Here is a 14,273-nt window from a genome sequence, read left to right on the forward strand (position 1 = left end):
GCCTCAGTTTCAGTATGAGGCAGCTATATGATTCCACGCATGGGAAGATATACCCAGATCCCCCTTGGCTTCTTCCTTCCTTTCCTGTAGAAGGAACGCCACTTCCTCCACGCCTACATTCCCAGACCTTGGCGTCTAATTTACGTTATCCTGCGTTCAGGAGCATCTGAACGGGAGCAACCTGGAGATTCACACACATTTTGCAGGGGCCCCTGCGTCTCTCTGCCCCACACTAGCACCAAAAGAGAGAGGAGGAAATTCCACGTCCTTTAATTACCAGTGGCCGCCAGCGGGGTGGGTGGGTGGTGAGGGAGAAGGATACAATTCCGGCATCCCCCCCCCCTCCTCCCGTGCCGAGTCTTTGCCCTCAAGGGACTGTGAGGCACCAGCCGTTTGCCCCTCAGCCCAGCGTATCCTCCCAGGGTCTCTTCTGTGGCAGAGGCTTCGTTTTGGGAGGCTCCTGCTGCTGCAAAGGGTTGTGGGAGAACGTCTGGCGCAGCGGCCCTGCAAGCGGGAGAGAACGAGAAGAGGCGTTAGGTTCCCCCCCCCCTCGCAAAGCTAGCGCACGAAGCTAGCGAACCCATCCCTCTCGTCTCTCCAAACGGCGGACGTGGTGTGGAATAAAGACGAGCCCTCTTAATTGGCGTCCTCGGTTCAGACTTAGAACGCAGACTCTCGGCAAAGACCCCAAACGGGCCCGAGGCCTCTGGCCCCAGCGCCTCACCCTTTGCGGCCAACTCCAAGTGGTTCTTCATGCGGTGCTCCCTCTCTTCCACCTGGCGGACCAGCTGTGCGTTCTTCCATCCTGCAGGGGGAGGATCAGGCCCGGGGGGTGTTAGCTCCGCGGGAGACAAGGTCTTGAGGCCTTTATTCTTTTCTTCGGCCTCTCTTCCCGACTCACCTTTCTTGAGGCTCTTCCAAAAGCCGTCCGCGGGGGGCAGGACCTGGGGGTCGTGTACCACCCGTTCCGGGATGCGCAGGTAGGTGCGAACGGAGGGCACCTTCAAGAGCATCACCTGGCCAAGCGAGAACAGGTTGGAGGTCAGCCAGTAGGTGAAGATGGCCTGCATGGAGGAAAGGACAGGATTCAGGGACCCCCTCCAGCCCGGGGGTCTGTTATGGTACAGCGTGGAAAACTGGGCAGGCGTTTCCGGCTTGTGCGTACAAAAGGGGACACACAATGCTGGGTGTATACAAAGTGAGTGAAGATGACCCAGTACAGTCCGGAGCGGAGGTGCTGAGGAATACTGATCCTGCACGGTCGTAGATTTGAGAAATCCCCCTTACACCCACATCTCCAGGGAATACCAGCCAGGATTCATCAATGTCTCCAATTCTTAACCTGCCCAAATCTGAGGATGCTTAAATCTGGAGACTGGGGCCCCAAAGGGACAAGACGGATTTTTCTACAAGCCTGGAAAACCCTTCAGCTTGGCAGGAAAAAAATCTTTTATTACAAAAACTGCCAAGTAAAAAAGTAGGAAGGCTTTCGGGGGAGGCTTTTGGGGAAAGGAAAGTGTAAATACCAGAGAGGGGGATTGAGAGATTCCTGCCGGTCCTTATGGCTCCCCACTTGTTTTATATAACGGCGTTTTAAGGCTGGCGACGTTCCTGCCACTAAACCAGATTTCTTTACACTGTGAGGCCTGCCAGTTAGGACTCGGTTTCTTTTGACCATTCCGCAGCCGGACCTCCGCTGGAGGCGGACCTCCGGCACGGATCGCATCACGCGCGCGACTCTCTCACCGCGGGGAAGGAGATGGTGAGCGGCAGGATAGCCAGAGGCATCACCCGCAAAACCGTTTTCATAACCCTCAGGTTGGGGTTCGAGACGCCCGACTCCGCTCCCAGCTGCGAGAAAGAAAAACGCCACCGTTACCTCCCGCCGATGGCCCCCAGCCGCCCCACAGCAGGATTTCCCCTACAACGCTAGGGCCAGAACGGCTGGGGCGAACTGCCAGCAGAGGAGATGATGGGAAATAGCCTTTGTCCCCTTATGACCCCTCCTGTCCCTTGGAGGTCTCCCCCCCCCCAATCTTTGGGGGTCTCCCATCCAAATATTTCCGAGATCTGATGGGATCGGGCGGTCCAGCTAAGGGCATCGTGTTCAGTACTGTCCACACAGACTGGGGCGACTCTCCCGGGGGCCCTGGAGAACAGCTTTCCCCATCCTCGGCCTGGCCCTGCCCAAGCGCCGCCCCTCCTTCCCCCAAAGCTTGCAGGAAACCCGCAGGGCGGAGGTTCCTCCGCTCAGCCGAGGGCGACTTTATCGACCCTCCAAGCTTCTCCTTGGCTGCCGGAGCCTCACCTCCAAGACGGCCCACATGGTGACCGTCGCCGACAAGGGCAGGATGTAGTAGGGGTCGGCGACTGTGAGGTCCGCGAACCACCACAACCCCCCCGTCTGCATGCTCGGCACGGGCAACTCGGCCATCTTGCGCAGGGCGATGAAGAACGAGATGAAAACGGGCGCCTGAGGAGAGAAGGGACGGGGGCCGTGGTGGGCGTGGGGCTGAAGGGGAGCACGGTGGGCTGGGCAGCTGGGGTAATGGGGTCGGGGGAGACGTAGACTCACCTGGACGAGCGGCACGATGAACGACCGCAGCGGGTTAACGTCGTGAGTCTTCTGGTAGAGGGTCAGATCCGCGTAAGCCTGGGCGACTACGGGAGAAACGAGAGGGGCTACGGCAAATCTCCCCCTGCCAAACCTTCACCTCAGCCCGGCCCCACACAAGCTCCGCCTTCCTCCCCCTCAGTCACAAATCTGGGCCTTCCTTCCTTCCTTGCAGGCTCCGCTTTCCCCGTTCTCGTTGCCCCGCCCCGTTCTCGGCCCCTCCCCCTGCAGCTCCGCCCCAGCCACTCAGGCCCGCCTTCCTCCAGTAAGAAATTGTGCAAGGCCACGCCTCTTCCCACACCCCCCCCCCGACCCCTCCCCTGCCCCAGAAACTCACATTCAAACTTGTTGCCCGACCGCTTGGCTTCGTTTGCACGGCCCGTCAGCGCCTGAATCTGTGGCATGTGGTTATTGAGCTTCATGGCCTCGCGCTGGCCTTTCACGATGAGCGGGAAAATCACGCACCGCGCTGCCACCGTCCCTGGGGGATTGTGGGGAAGGAGGCAAGAGGACGCATCAGTTCCTCCCAGGGACGGCGGGAGCATGCCGAGACCCACAATGCAACTCTGGAGAGAAGGACTGCGAAGGGGCGGTCACGTGCAAACTGCTGCAACTTAACACAAACCACCTTCAACCCACCAGGGACAAGGAGACTCTCTCTCTTACGGGCACCTCGTCTCGTTCACAAACCCCCTCCGCACCAACAACTTCGCACTCACAACAATGCCCTTCCTAACTTTTCGGACCGTGCAAGATCTGTAGTGTGCGTGATTAAACGGCAGGGGAAGAGTATCCCTCGTGGGGCATCAGAGGAGATGTGTGGTTGGCCTGGTTAGAGTAGGAACTTCCTGGAGGTCTATTGGCGACTTCCTGCTCCTCGGAGCACACTTCCTTCCGGATAGTCTCCAGAACAAAGAAAAAAGTTAGTCAGTTAGACTGTTGGGACTACCTCCTCCCTCTCTCCTTACAGAGCTCTTCTCAATCAAGAGGCTCCAATCTCGCTGTCTCCCTGCAGGCAGTGTCACATACCTCAAACCTCTGTCAGGAAGGCGGACTATTAATTGGGTTAATAAATTAATAAATTCTCCTCCCGATGCATTGTGGGACACGTGTGGGGAAACATGCCCTTTCCCTCTCCCTGCCTTGTAGATGACCACGGAGGCACACTTGTACACAGAGCTTAGGTCAGGAGGTTATTTCTGTCTTTGCCCTACATCAGCTTTCAAAAACAATCAGTGGCACCTACTCTAGGGTGGTGCTACCCATAATGCCCAAGTCTTCACCGGGCCCTTTCGGCAAGCGGGAAGGCCGATCTCTCTTCTCCTCTCCTTCGGATTCCTGCAGCCCCTTTACCTGCTACGATGGCTCCCCACCAAGGCAAGCCCATGTCCACGTGGAGGCATTCCAACAAGTTCTGGATCAGGCCCACTGGGGTGGAGCAGCCAAGGCCCAGTTCATCAAAGGTCAACTCCTGAGCAGCCTGGCCAAGATCCGCCGCGGAGAGAGCGCTCTCAGTGGGGGGTGGGGCTGGGGGCGGGACAATCTGAAAAAGGAAAAGGAGGCAGAAGAAAGTTCTCCTGGGGCCCCTTTGCAGTTCTAAGTCTGCCGCCTCCCGAATCTTCCAAGGGGGCTCTTCCTACCTGTGCTCCTGCGGCTGCAGCAGCCGTGCTCTGGCAGCGGATCGCTGGCCTGGATAACACAGCCCGACAGACACCTTGGGGGCAGAGGCGAGGGCCAAGAGGAGCTTTCGGCTGTGGCCACGTGAGCAGCGCGGTCGTCCCATGGATCTGGAAAGGAGGAGGTGAGGATCAGCCTCACAGTGAAGGGCCAAGGCAGAAAGATGCTGGCTGCCTTCACGAGCCCTTCCGATCTGCAGTATGGGAGCAGGCCGAAATCCAACATGCAAAACTTTCCCTTGGGAGGAGAAACGGTGGAAGGGCAAGCTTTGCAGAACGGGAGCGGGCAGCAATCCCACGGGCAAAGCTTTTCCGTGCAAGGAGGAGCAGCGGAAGGACAAGATGTGCAGAGCAGGAGCGGGCTGCAAACCAACAGGCAAAGCTTTGCTTTAAAAGGAGAAGCAGTGGAAGGGCAAGTTTTGCCGAGTGAGAGCGATTCAACAGGTAAAGCTTTCCTTTGCAAGGAGAAGTTGCAAAAGGGCAAGCTTTGCAGAAAGGGCGTGGACTAAAACCCAACAGGTAAAGCTTTGCCTTAAAAGGAGAAGCGGCGGAAGGGCAAGCTTTGCAGATAGGGAGCGGGCTGCAGCCCAACAGGTAAAGCTTTACCTTAAAAGGGGAAGCGTTGCCTGCAGCAAGGGGGTCGCCGACAAAGCGCAAGGTCATGACCCCCGGGTTAGGAGAAAGGCTCGCAGCCCCTCCAGGCCTCATCACCAACCTGCCTGCGGGGCCCCGCGGAGAAGGGGCCGGTCCCCGCGATCCCCACCCGGCTCCAGGCGCACCGGGCTGTTGCGGAAGCCGCCATCGTCCCCGCTGCGCCGCCGAGAAAGCCCTTGTCCCCCACGTGGGTCCCGAGCATGCGCGCAGGCACGAAGCGAGGCCGCCGCCGCCGCCATCTTGGCTATGGGCAAAAGCCCGCGAGTGCTGCCAGAGGCTCATGGGAGTTGTAGTCTGAGGGCCTCTGCAGAACCGCAGTTTGGACAGCCCGGGTGGGATGCTCCAGTGAGGGTTGCCAACCTCCAGGCGGGAGCAACACAGGAAATACGACCCTCCAAGGCCGTGCACCAGGGTGTGTGTGTGTTTGGCCCTTCCACCCTCCCCAAAGACCAAATAAAAGGAATAATGCAAAAAGCGACTCATGGAATCAATGAAAGGCAAGGTGAGAAGGAGCTAATGGGCAAGTTTCGGGAAGCGACTGGAATATGTTTCCCTTCCCCTTTAAAAGAGAGCCACTCTGGGCACAGGTGAAGAGCGGCTGAGTCTAATCTGGAGAACCGGGTTGGTGGGTGCTTTCCGGATGCTTTGCAAGAGTCGCCAAGCTGTGGCTCCAGATGTTCATGGACTACAATTTCCATGAGCCCCTGCCAACGGAATTGTAGTTCATGAACATCTGGACAGCCACAGCTCTGGCCCACTGTGCATCAGGGTGCACAGCTGCCCAGGGAGAGAAGCAGCAACTGAGCAGAGTCTATAAAGGCTTCCTTCAGGCGTCGGCTGAAGCCCCCCTGGCCCGAATCTCAGCCCCCACCCAAGGGCAGGAAGAGCTCGGCAGAGACCCCCGTCTCTACCGGGACGCCGGTGAAGTTGGGGCTGGCGACAAAATGCTGCAATACTCAACGTGTCCACACGAGGTCAGCAGAGGACTTGGAAAGCGCCACATTTGGTGGGCGCAAGGGAGGGGAAAATATAACAACAACGATGCTACTACTACTACTACTAATAATAATATAATAATACTTTTAATTTATATCTCGCCTTTCCAACGCTCATTGAAACGAGTAAAAGGGCAATTATAGTTCCCGTTTCCATGCCTGCCTGCAAACCCATAGTTAAATAACCTCTGTGTTGTGAAACTTTATGCTGTAGCTTGCTTTTTCTATCCATAGGGATTTTTTTTTTGGGGGGGGGGAGAGGAAGAGGGATGAATAACTCACAAAACAGAAAGTGAGGTGACAGGATCTGAGCCCCATCAGGCCCAAGACATGAACTGTCTCTTCGCTGTGCTTGAGACCCCTTTCCCCACCAGCTGCAAACGACTAGGAACATCTGGGGCTGAAGTTTAATTCAGGCGTGTGGCCATGTTGGTCCGAAGCAGCAGAACAAAGTCCAGGGGCACCTTTAAGGCCAGCTGAGTTTTATTCGAGGCGTGAGCTTTCGTGTGCATGCGTGCTTCTTCTAATACAGAGAAACAGAATACCCTCAACCATTACTTATCAATAGAGACAGGGGTTTTACTTGCCAGGAGGGCCAAGAGGCTTTTATAACTGGGCAGTTATACTGGGATTGGATACAGGCACTTGTCAAGACCTGTCAATGGCTGTAGATCAGGGGTAGTCAAACTGCGGCCCTCCAGATGTCCATGGACTACAATTCCCAGGAGCCCCCTGCCAGCGAATGCTGGCAGGGGCTCCTGGGAATTGCAGTCCATGGACATCTGGAGGGCCGCAGTTTGACTACCCCTGCTGTAGATCAACATACAAACACAAGAGTTAATGACCCGACGGGAGAAGGACGCTGTTGAACACAACTTATATTCCGCTGTTGAACACAACTTTTATTCCGCTGTTGAATACAACTTTTATTCTGCTGTTGAACACAAAAGGAGTGCATGGAGAGAGGGGGGGGGGAAGCGAAAGATTGACCCTTAGGACAGGGATGGCTTTCCTTCTTCAGCCGTCCCCCCTGCCCTTCCGGGCAAGCAGGGAGGAGGGAGGGGCATTTTGAGCCCCTGCCGACCGATGGCACACAAGTAGACGTTGTTTCTTGCGATCCGTGAAGGATCAGGGAGAGTGAGCATGCTGAGCATGGAAGAGGGATCCTGGCTGTCGTGGTGGACAGTGTAGGCGCCGTCTGGCAGGGGGTCGCAGTTCTCCCGCCATGCGATGGAGACTCCCGGAGGTCGGCTTCCGTCCACGGTGCAGCTGATGGACACCTCCGGCTCGTCCTCCGCCTGGAAGTGGGGAAGGAAGATGGTCTTGCCGGTTGCTGACACGTTGCCTGGTGGAGGGCCTTGAAGGCAGAGAAGGGTGGAATGGAGAGAAAGGCATTATTTCTTTCTTTAGTGGACTTGGTAGAGGAAGGGAGAGAGTCTTGGGGCAGGGGAGGAGGGAGAGAAGAAGAAGAAGAAGAGTTCTTATATACTGCTTTTGTCTGCCTGAAGGAGACTCAGAGTGGCTTACATTCGCCTTCTCTTTCCTCTCCCCACAACAGACACCCTGTGAAGGAGGGGAGGCTGAAAGAGCCCTGAGATTACTGAAGAGTTGGTTCTTATATGCCACTTTTCTCTCCCCGAAGGAGTCTCAGAGCAGCTTCAATCCCCTTTCCTCTCCCCACAACAGACACCCTGTGAGGGAGGGGAGGCTGAAAGAGCCCTGATATTACTGAAGAAGAAGAAGAGTTGGTTCTTATATGCCGCTTTTCTCTCCCCAAAGGAGTCTCAGAGCGGCTTTAATCTCCTTCCCTTTCCTCTCCCCACAACAGACACCCTGTGAGGGAGGCGGGGCTGAGAGAGCCCTTGTAACAAGCCCAAGGCCACCCAGTTGGCTGCATGTGGAGGAGGAGCGGGGAATCCAACTCGGCTCGCCAGATTAGAAGTCCACCCTCCCAACAACTACACGTGGGGACCTTTGGACTTCACTTGGCCCTCGGTCCCTCCAGAAGAACAGAATTGCGGAGAAGTGCATGTACGCATGAAAGGTGTTGGCAGACTCCGTGGTGCCCACGGGCACCGTTTTGGGGACCCCCGGGCTAATGGCAAATGTCAGCCACTTGCATGGGTCAGCTTACTTACCCGTGTCCTTGCCTTTGGCCTTCTGAACCGTCGGGGGAGGAAGTGTCTTTGGCATCACCACACAAGTGTACACGTCTCCTGGCTCCCAGTTCCCTTGTGGGATGCTCAGTGACTGGTAGAGCCAATAAATTCCTGGGATCCCAGTGCCCTGCAAAAGATCGCTGGCAGAGTCCATGTAAGTCTCCACCGCTTCTGCGTTGCGGAACCATCTCATGGAGGAGTTGGGGCCTCTTCCCTTCAACAGGCAATTGAGGACGAGCGTTCCCTCCAAAGTCGAATCCCCCGAGGGAGGGGAGGAACCGCAGGCTGTCGGAGGGCCCTGACCCTCGCCTGGATGGGGCAGAGAAGCGGACAGGGAGAGAAGAGAAGGGGAAATCACATCTCTTGTGCCCAAAAGACTTCTTTCCTGGCCACGTTCGGGTGGGGAGTCCAGCCCGGCTGATCCAGCAAGTGCGAGAACTGGAGCCGTGGTTTTAAGAAAGCTGATTGCGACTCTCAGGGGCAACACCCTGCTTCTTTTCAGGCGTTCTGCTGCACTGATCCCCCCCTCCGCTGGTCATGCCTTTAGGGCCCTAGCCCCTTCTCTCTTCTTCACGATCAAGTATGTGAGTTCCCTGATAAAGCTTTCTCTGGACTTGAATCAGGTTTGTGTACCTGCCAACAGAGGGGAGCGTAAGAGGAGAGCAGCACAGAAGACTGACCTGTAACGTTCTGGCCAGAAGACCCAGGCAGGTTGGATCCGAGGGCAAGGAGTCCGGCCAAAAGGAAGAAGCAGACGGGCCTCATGGTGGTAGCTGGATGAGCACTCAGGAGCAAGCGAGGCTTTTTATGGTGTGAGTTAGGGGAGGCGGTTTTCCAGTAAAGATCTGGAGCACCACTAGACAACCCCCGAAAGGACGATTCTCAGACAACCTGTTAAACCATTTGGTAGATAATAACCTACTCAGAGGCCGGGGGTGTATATCCCAGAGACCTTGGCTGGTGGAGGGTTAACCTCGCAATCCAAACGGTCACCCTGGAACAAGTCAACCAAAACAAACCAGATCGTCCTATCTGGCTTATCTTTAAAACTGTGGTCTCAGAGCAGCTTTTATTGATTCCTGACTGTTGCAAAGGGAGAAAACTGCTCTAGTACAGTTATTGTGCACTGTGTGAATCAGTCACCTTGGACAAATTCTGATTTTTCCGCCCACTGTAGTCAAGGTCCGATTCAGCTCCAGGACCCTGTCCAAATGGAAAGCCGACTGTTCACTCATGGCCATTGGTCTCTTGAGGAGTCCACAAAACCCTTGACTGCAAGGATCACCTTTAATTAATCCAGGGGGCCCTTGGATTAAGACAAGGGGTGATGGAAAGCCCCCCCACCCCCCGCTGGCCGGGCCATCAAGGGAGCTGCTGGCAGCCGGGTCTAGCGTCTGGAAAGGACGCAAGTTGTGGAAGCGCCCTCCTTGCTGTCCAGGAAGCTTCTGGCAGAGAGGCTGGGTGAGTAGCTCACGCGTGGTTTATGGAGGTGGGTGCTCCAGGGGCCGGGCCAATCCGGACATACCCAGCTGGGGTGGAAGGACAGGTCGGACAGCCAGTTCCTGCATCCCGGACACCGTTGGCCAGATGGCCGTTTCCCAAATATTTAGAGGAACCGTGGTAAGGTTGGCCTGTGCCTACATGCAATCAAAGTCTGGCTTGATTTGACTTAATCGGGCACCACCCATGAATCAGGCTGTGGAGGAACTCAGTGGATATAGCTTTGGGTTCCCAAATTCTTCCTCACAAGTGTCGAAAAGGAAGTGGGAGGGAAAGCTCCCCACCTCAGAGCAGACACCACAGAGGAACAGGCCTTCTAAGGACTGGTTTGAAGAAGAAGAAGAAGAAGAGTTGGTTCTTATATGCCGCTTTTCCCTACCCGAAGGAGGCTCAAAGCGGCTTCCATTCGCCTTCCCTTTTCTCTCCCCACAACAGACACCCTGTGGGGTGGGTGAGGCTGAGAGAGCCCTGATATCACTGCCCGGACAGATCAGTTTTATCAGTGCTGTGGCAAGCCTAAGATCACCCAGCTCGTTGCATGTGGGGGAGCGCAGAATCGAACCCGGCATGCCAGATTAAAAGTCCGCACTCCTAACCACTACACCAAACTGGCTCTCCAAACCACTACACCAAACTTGCACATGGGCTTCGAGGTCTGGAGAATTGTACCAAGTTCTGGCCTCCATAACTCTCAGACTAATTCACCCCTTGGATCTCCAGAGCGAGAAGGAGCAATGGCATTATTATTATTATTATTATTATTATTATTATTATTATTATTATTATTATTATTATTATTATTATTATTTAATTTCTATCCCACCTCCCCCCGGCATGTCTTGTTGAGGACAAGGAAGGTATGAAATGCAGAATGTACATTGCCAGGGTTCACGGAGAACCTGTTCAGGTAGATTTCCTGGCAACATGTCCTTGGAATAAGCAGAAACCTGCTGTGCTTTCCTGGCAGTCCCTTGTTCACATCTGCATTCTTTGCAGAACTAAAGCACCTGATGGGAGCTAGGAAAAGCTGCATCCCTAGGGAAGGCAGGGGGTGGGGCATAGAAGGGCCCCAGCAAGGTGTCGTGCCGTAGAAAACACTTGTCATTCCGGGACATCACTAGGCCTGACCTGGAGGTTAAGATAACGAATTGGAAATACACACAGGGAAGAAAGGGGAGGCTTTCTTGGCTCAGCAGGTCTTCCAGTTAACAGAGTTTCTCTGTTCTTCCTAGAGGTTAGTATGAAACACCAAGAGAAGTTCATTCCTTCAGAGTCTTTAGTAATCATCACCAGCCCCTTGATGGAGCCGTAACATGGAAAACAGCCGAGCACAGACACCAAAACTCCCGTAATCGTCCTGCAAACTACTTAATGGACTTCTCGGCACCGTGAAATTGTTTGGCAAGCACATCGTCTGATGCAGTCGTTTTGCAAATGTTTTGTTGGCTGAGCTGAATTGCTTTTGATGTTACGGCCCCATCGCGCGGAAGACTATGCCATTATTCTGGGACTGCAATAGGATTTTAAAAGTTACAAGAGAAATGTACTTGGCAAATAGAAAGTCTGGTTTAACCAGCCTCAGCCAGGGCACTTAATACCCACCGGTTTCTTATGATAAATTTCATAATGATTATAAAATTCCTGTGTCCTCACTGCTTGCCAGTGGCCTTTATTCTGTTCCCAAGAGACTTTGTGCTCTGTTTGAATTTTTTTGGGTGGCACAGTAAGTACATTTAGAATAACAGAATCACAGAATTGGAAGGGACCTCCTGGGTCATCGAATCCAACCCCCTGCACTAGGCAGGACATAATTAGTTTGGTAATTTGCTTTAAGATTCTATTACAGTAATAGAATAATCTCTTCCACATAATATATTTCTGGTCAGGACTTGGAGGAGGATCTGGTCTCATGGCTTAAGTGCCACTCAGCGCTTAACACCCACTCAGGGCGGCTGTCCCGCCCCTGAGTGCCTCCTCCACCAACCGGCTTGCCTGTCTGTCCAGCGGCCAGCCAATCGCCTTCGATCCGCCACCTCTGACCACCCCCTCCTCCTTCCACTTCCTTCCAGTGGTCAGAGGCTGCAGATCCCTGTTGCATGAGAGCTGCCCCTACCGGTGAGTTCCCTGCCCGTCGACCTCCAGCCTGCAGCCTTTCCAGGTCCTAGGGGGAGGGAAAGGCCATCCACAGAATTGATGCACCCTACAACCCTAATCTAGTGGCGGTTGTATTCCTGAATGCAACGGGCCAATGTATCTTTGTAAGTTACGGCAGGTATTGTTTCAAAGCTGGGGGAGTTTATTTATTTATTTTATTTATCTTTCACTTTATAACCCCCCCACTCCCACACAGTAACAGTAATTAGCCCAGCATAAAAATCCCCTAAAACAATATTTCGCAATGACAGAATTACCTAGAATTCTAGTTTTAAGGATTATTAAAGAGTCTGAAGACAAGAACCTCTCTTTGCCTGGCAAAGACAGTATTGAAGTTCATTCTGTTTCCTTTTTCCACTAGGAAAAGCCCTTTGTTAGCATACTTACAATGGCCCGCGCCTACAAAGGAGAGGAGGAAAGGGAAAGCGCAAATGAAATGTGGACCTAGATTTCACACACCAGTCTCTGGATGCAATTTAGTTGGGCAGTACTCAATCCAGCCACCGGAGGGCAGCAGAGCATCAAGTAACATGAATTAATAGTAATAGTATAATAAACTAAAATAAACCAGAAACCTCAAAATTAAAGAGCTGCAGTACTCAATAGTACCACACGAGGGCATCAGAGGATTAGAAATAGATGTACTGGGGAGAAAGTGTAGTGAAATTACTGAAAAGCTAATTTTGGTTCTAGTTTCCATTCCAGCCTGCAAACATCTGAAACGAATAACTAGTGCTTGAAATAAGTTTCGGGCTTTCACTTTTGCTGTGGGTGGAGGGGCTGGGAACAAGCATGCATTGATAAAATCCTTGCTTACTCTGCTACCTCCTGACCTAGCAGATTCCACGGATGACAGAAAAAATGGAGACCACAAGTAGAAGGAAGCTGCAGGTCCGGGTTGGGGCGGCAGCCATGGAAAGCAGCCATCTGGGAGAAGGGCTGCATTGCCCTAGGCACACACTGTTGGGCTTAGATCAGTAATGATGACAAGTCTGCAGCCCTAGGCAGAAAGAAGGCTGGCATTTGATCCTGAAATCACAACGCTTCAGGACTATGCGGTCATCTTAATAAAGGGCAGGCATAGAACAGATGGGGCTGTGTCCATCTCTCTATGCATCCTGGCCATTCTAGGAAATGGCCACAGGGGGGCAGCAGAGAACCATGGTTGAACAGGGATGGTCCTCATGCCTGTTCAAAGACTTAGTCTAAAGACTGGTGTGCTGGCAGGGACTCATGGGAACTGTAGTCCAGGGACATCTGGAGAGCCACAGTTTGGCCACCCCTGTATTAGAGGATATCTAGACTGGATGGACCAATCTCCCCCTGGAACATAATTTACAGCAATCCCCATCCTCATTCTAGAAAGCCAGTTAAGTCAACAAATAAATTCATTCTCATTAGAACACAACTTGTACATTTAGTTACCCTCTAGGTAGGAGTATCCAACCTCTCTCAATGCTGTTTTCCAGTTGCAATATTTTCATGGGGATTTTTCTAATGGTACAGCGCGGCTATCTGGGAAGGATGTAAATTTTAACAGGGAGACTAAAACTTATTCTTGGCAATGGCCATAGGAGGGCAGAAGAGGACCATGTTTAGCTGCCTATATCAGGTGTCACTTGAAATGGACTCAGAATGAAAGGGCTGCGGTTTTGGAAGACTTCTTGGAAAATTCTGCCAAGTTGGATGAGTGGCAAAGAGGCGATGGAAGCATATTACTCCCCAAAATCAAGACCTGGAAGGACCTTGATACAAGAGGGGAAAAGAGTTGTAATGCAGTGACTTTTCTATTAATAGTTGCTTCTTAATGGTATTGGGTTTCCTTCCTCTTGCACCCAGACCACTGTTCACCATGGTTGCTTTTCCATTTTAAATTTCTCATCTCTCCGACCACTACAAAAGCACAGGGGAAATATCCGGAGAGGAATGACTTGCCCAATTATATTGTGGGAAAGGGAAGGAGAAAACCCATGCAGATAAGTAGCGAAGCCAGACCAAAACCCAGTGGGGAAAAGTCCTGGTTTAGGTGATCTCTCTAGTCTGATTTTAAAAGGGGTGCAGTGCCAGACATGTCCACAAGGGGACAGGAGAAGGCTAGGAAAGAAAAAAGCAAATTTCATGCTGAAGGGTCGGTGTAAGGAAAGTTGCTGAAATGAAGTCCCGCCAGGCCACAGGGATCTTGGCAGCTGCTATGTCAATGCTGACCTGCAGGTGTTTCGGTTTGTGGTTCTTCACAGCTTTGTGTGGCTCTTTTCATTCATTCATTCATTCATTCATTCATTCATTCATTCATTCATTCATTCATTCATTCATTCATTCATTCATTCATTCAGTTTTAAGCCCGGAACTCTCTGGAGACTCATGGTGGGGTACAATATAACCCCCCCCAAACATGATGAAACAAGATTGGTTCCCCCCCCCTGCATTGTGATATCCAGCTGAGCTTGTTGTGTGATGCCAAGCCAGGCTTGGCCAGCCTGAGATGTGAGGTAGGGAAATGCATTTGTGCAACAAACAACAA

At 53.0% G+C, this 14,273-nt stretch overlaps 1 protein-coding gene and 1 gene segment (V, D, J or C); both read right to left on the bottom strand.

Annotated features, from left to right (window-relative positions):
• Positions 1-254: 254 nt before the first annotated feature.
• On the bottom strand, positions 255-5,136 carry OXA1L (OXA1L mitochondrial inner membrane insertase). Its single transcript, XM_077314071.1, has 10 exons — positions 5,006-5,136; positions 4,255-4,401; positions 3,968-4,157; positions 2,952-3,095; positions 2,576-2,661; positions 2,309-2,473; positions 1,747-1,851; positions 902-1,064; positions 725-805; positions 255-504 (listed from the first exon to the last, which is right to left on the bottom strand). The coding sequence occupies exons 1-10, from the start codon at positions 5,090-5,092 to the stop codon at positions 401-403; spliced, it is 1,272 nt and encodes a 423-aa protein (XP_077170186.1). The 5' UTR covers positions 5,093-5,136; the 3' UTR covers positions 255-400.
• A 1,762-nt stretch (positions 5,137-6,898) lies between these two features.
• Positions 6,899-8,863, bottom strand: LOC143826516 (Ig mu chain C region-like). The segment is given in 3 exon segments: positions 6,899-7,296; positions 8,078-8,407; positions 8,779-8,863. Coding segments are annotated over 3 exon segments (780 nt in total).
• Positions 8,864-14,273: the final 5,410 nt, after the last annotated feature.

The sequence above is a fragment of the Paroedura picta genome, chromosome 16, assembly GCF_049243985.1.
Source record: "Paroedura picta isolate Pp20150507F chromosome 16, Ppicta_v3.0, whole genome shotgun sequence".
Taxonomy (NCBI): domain Eukaryota; kingdom Metazoa; phylum Chordata; class Lepidosauria; order Squamata; family Gekkonidae; genus Paroedura; species Paroedura picta.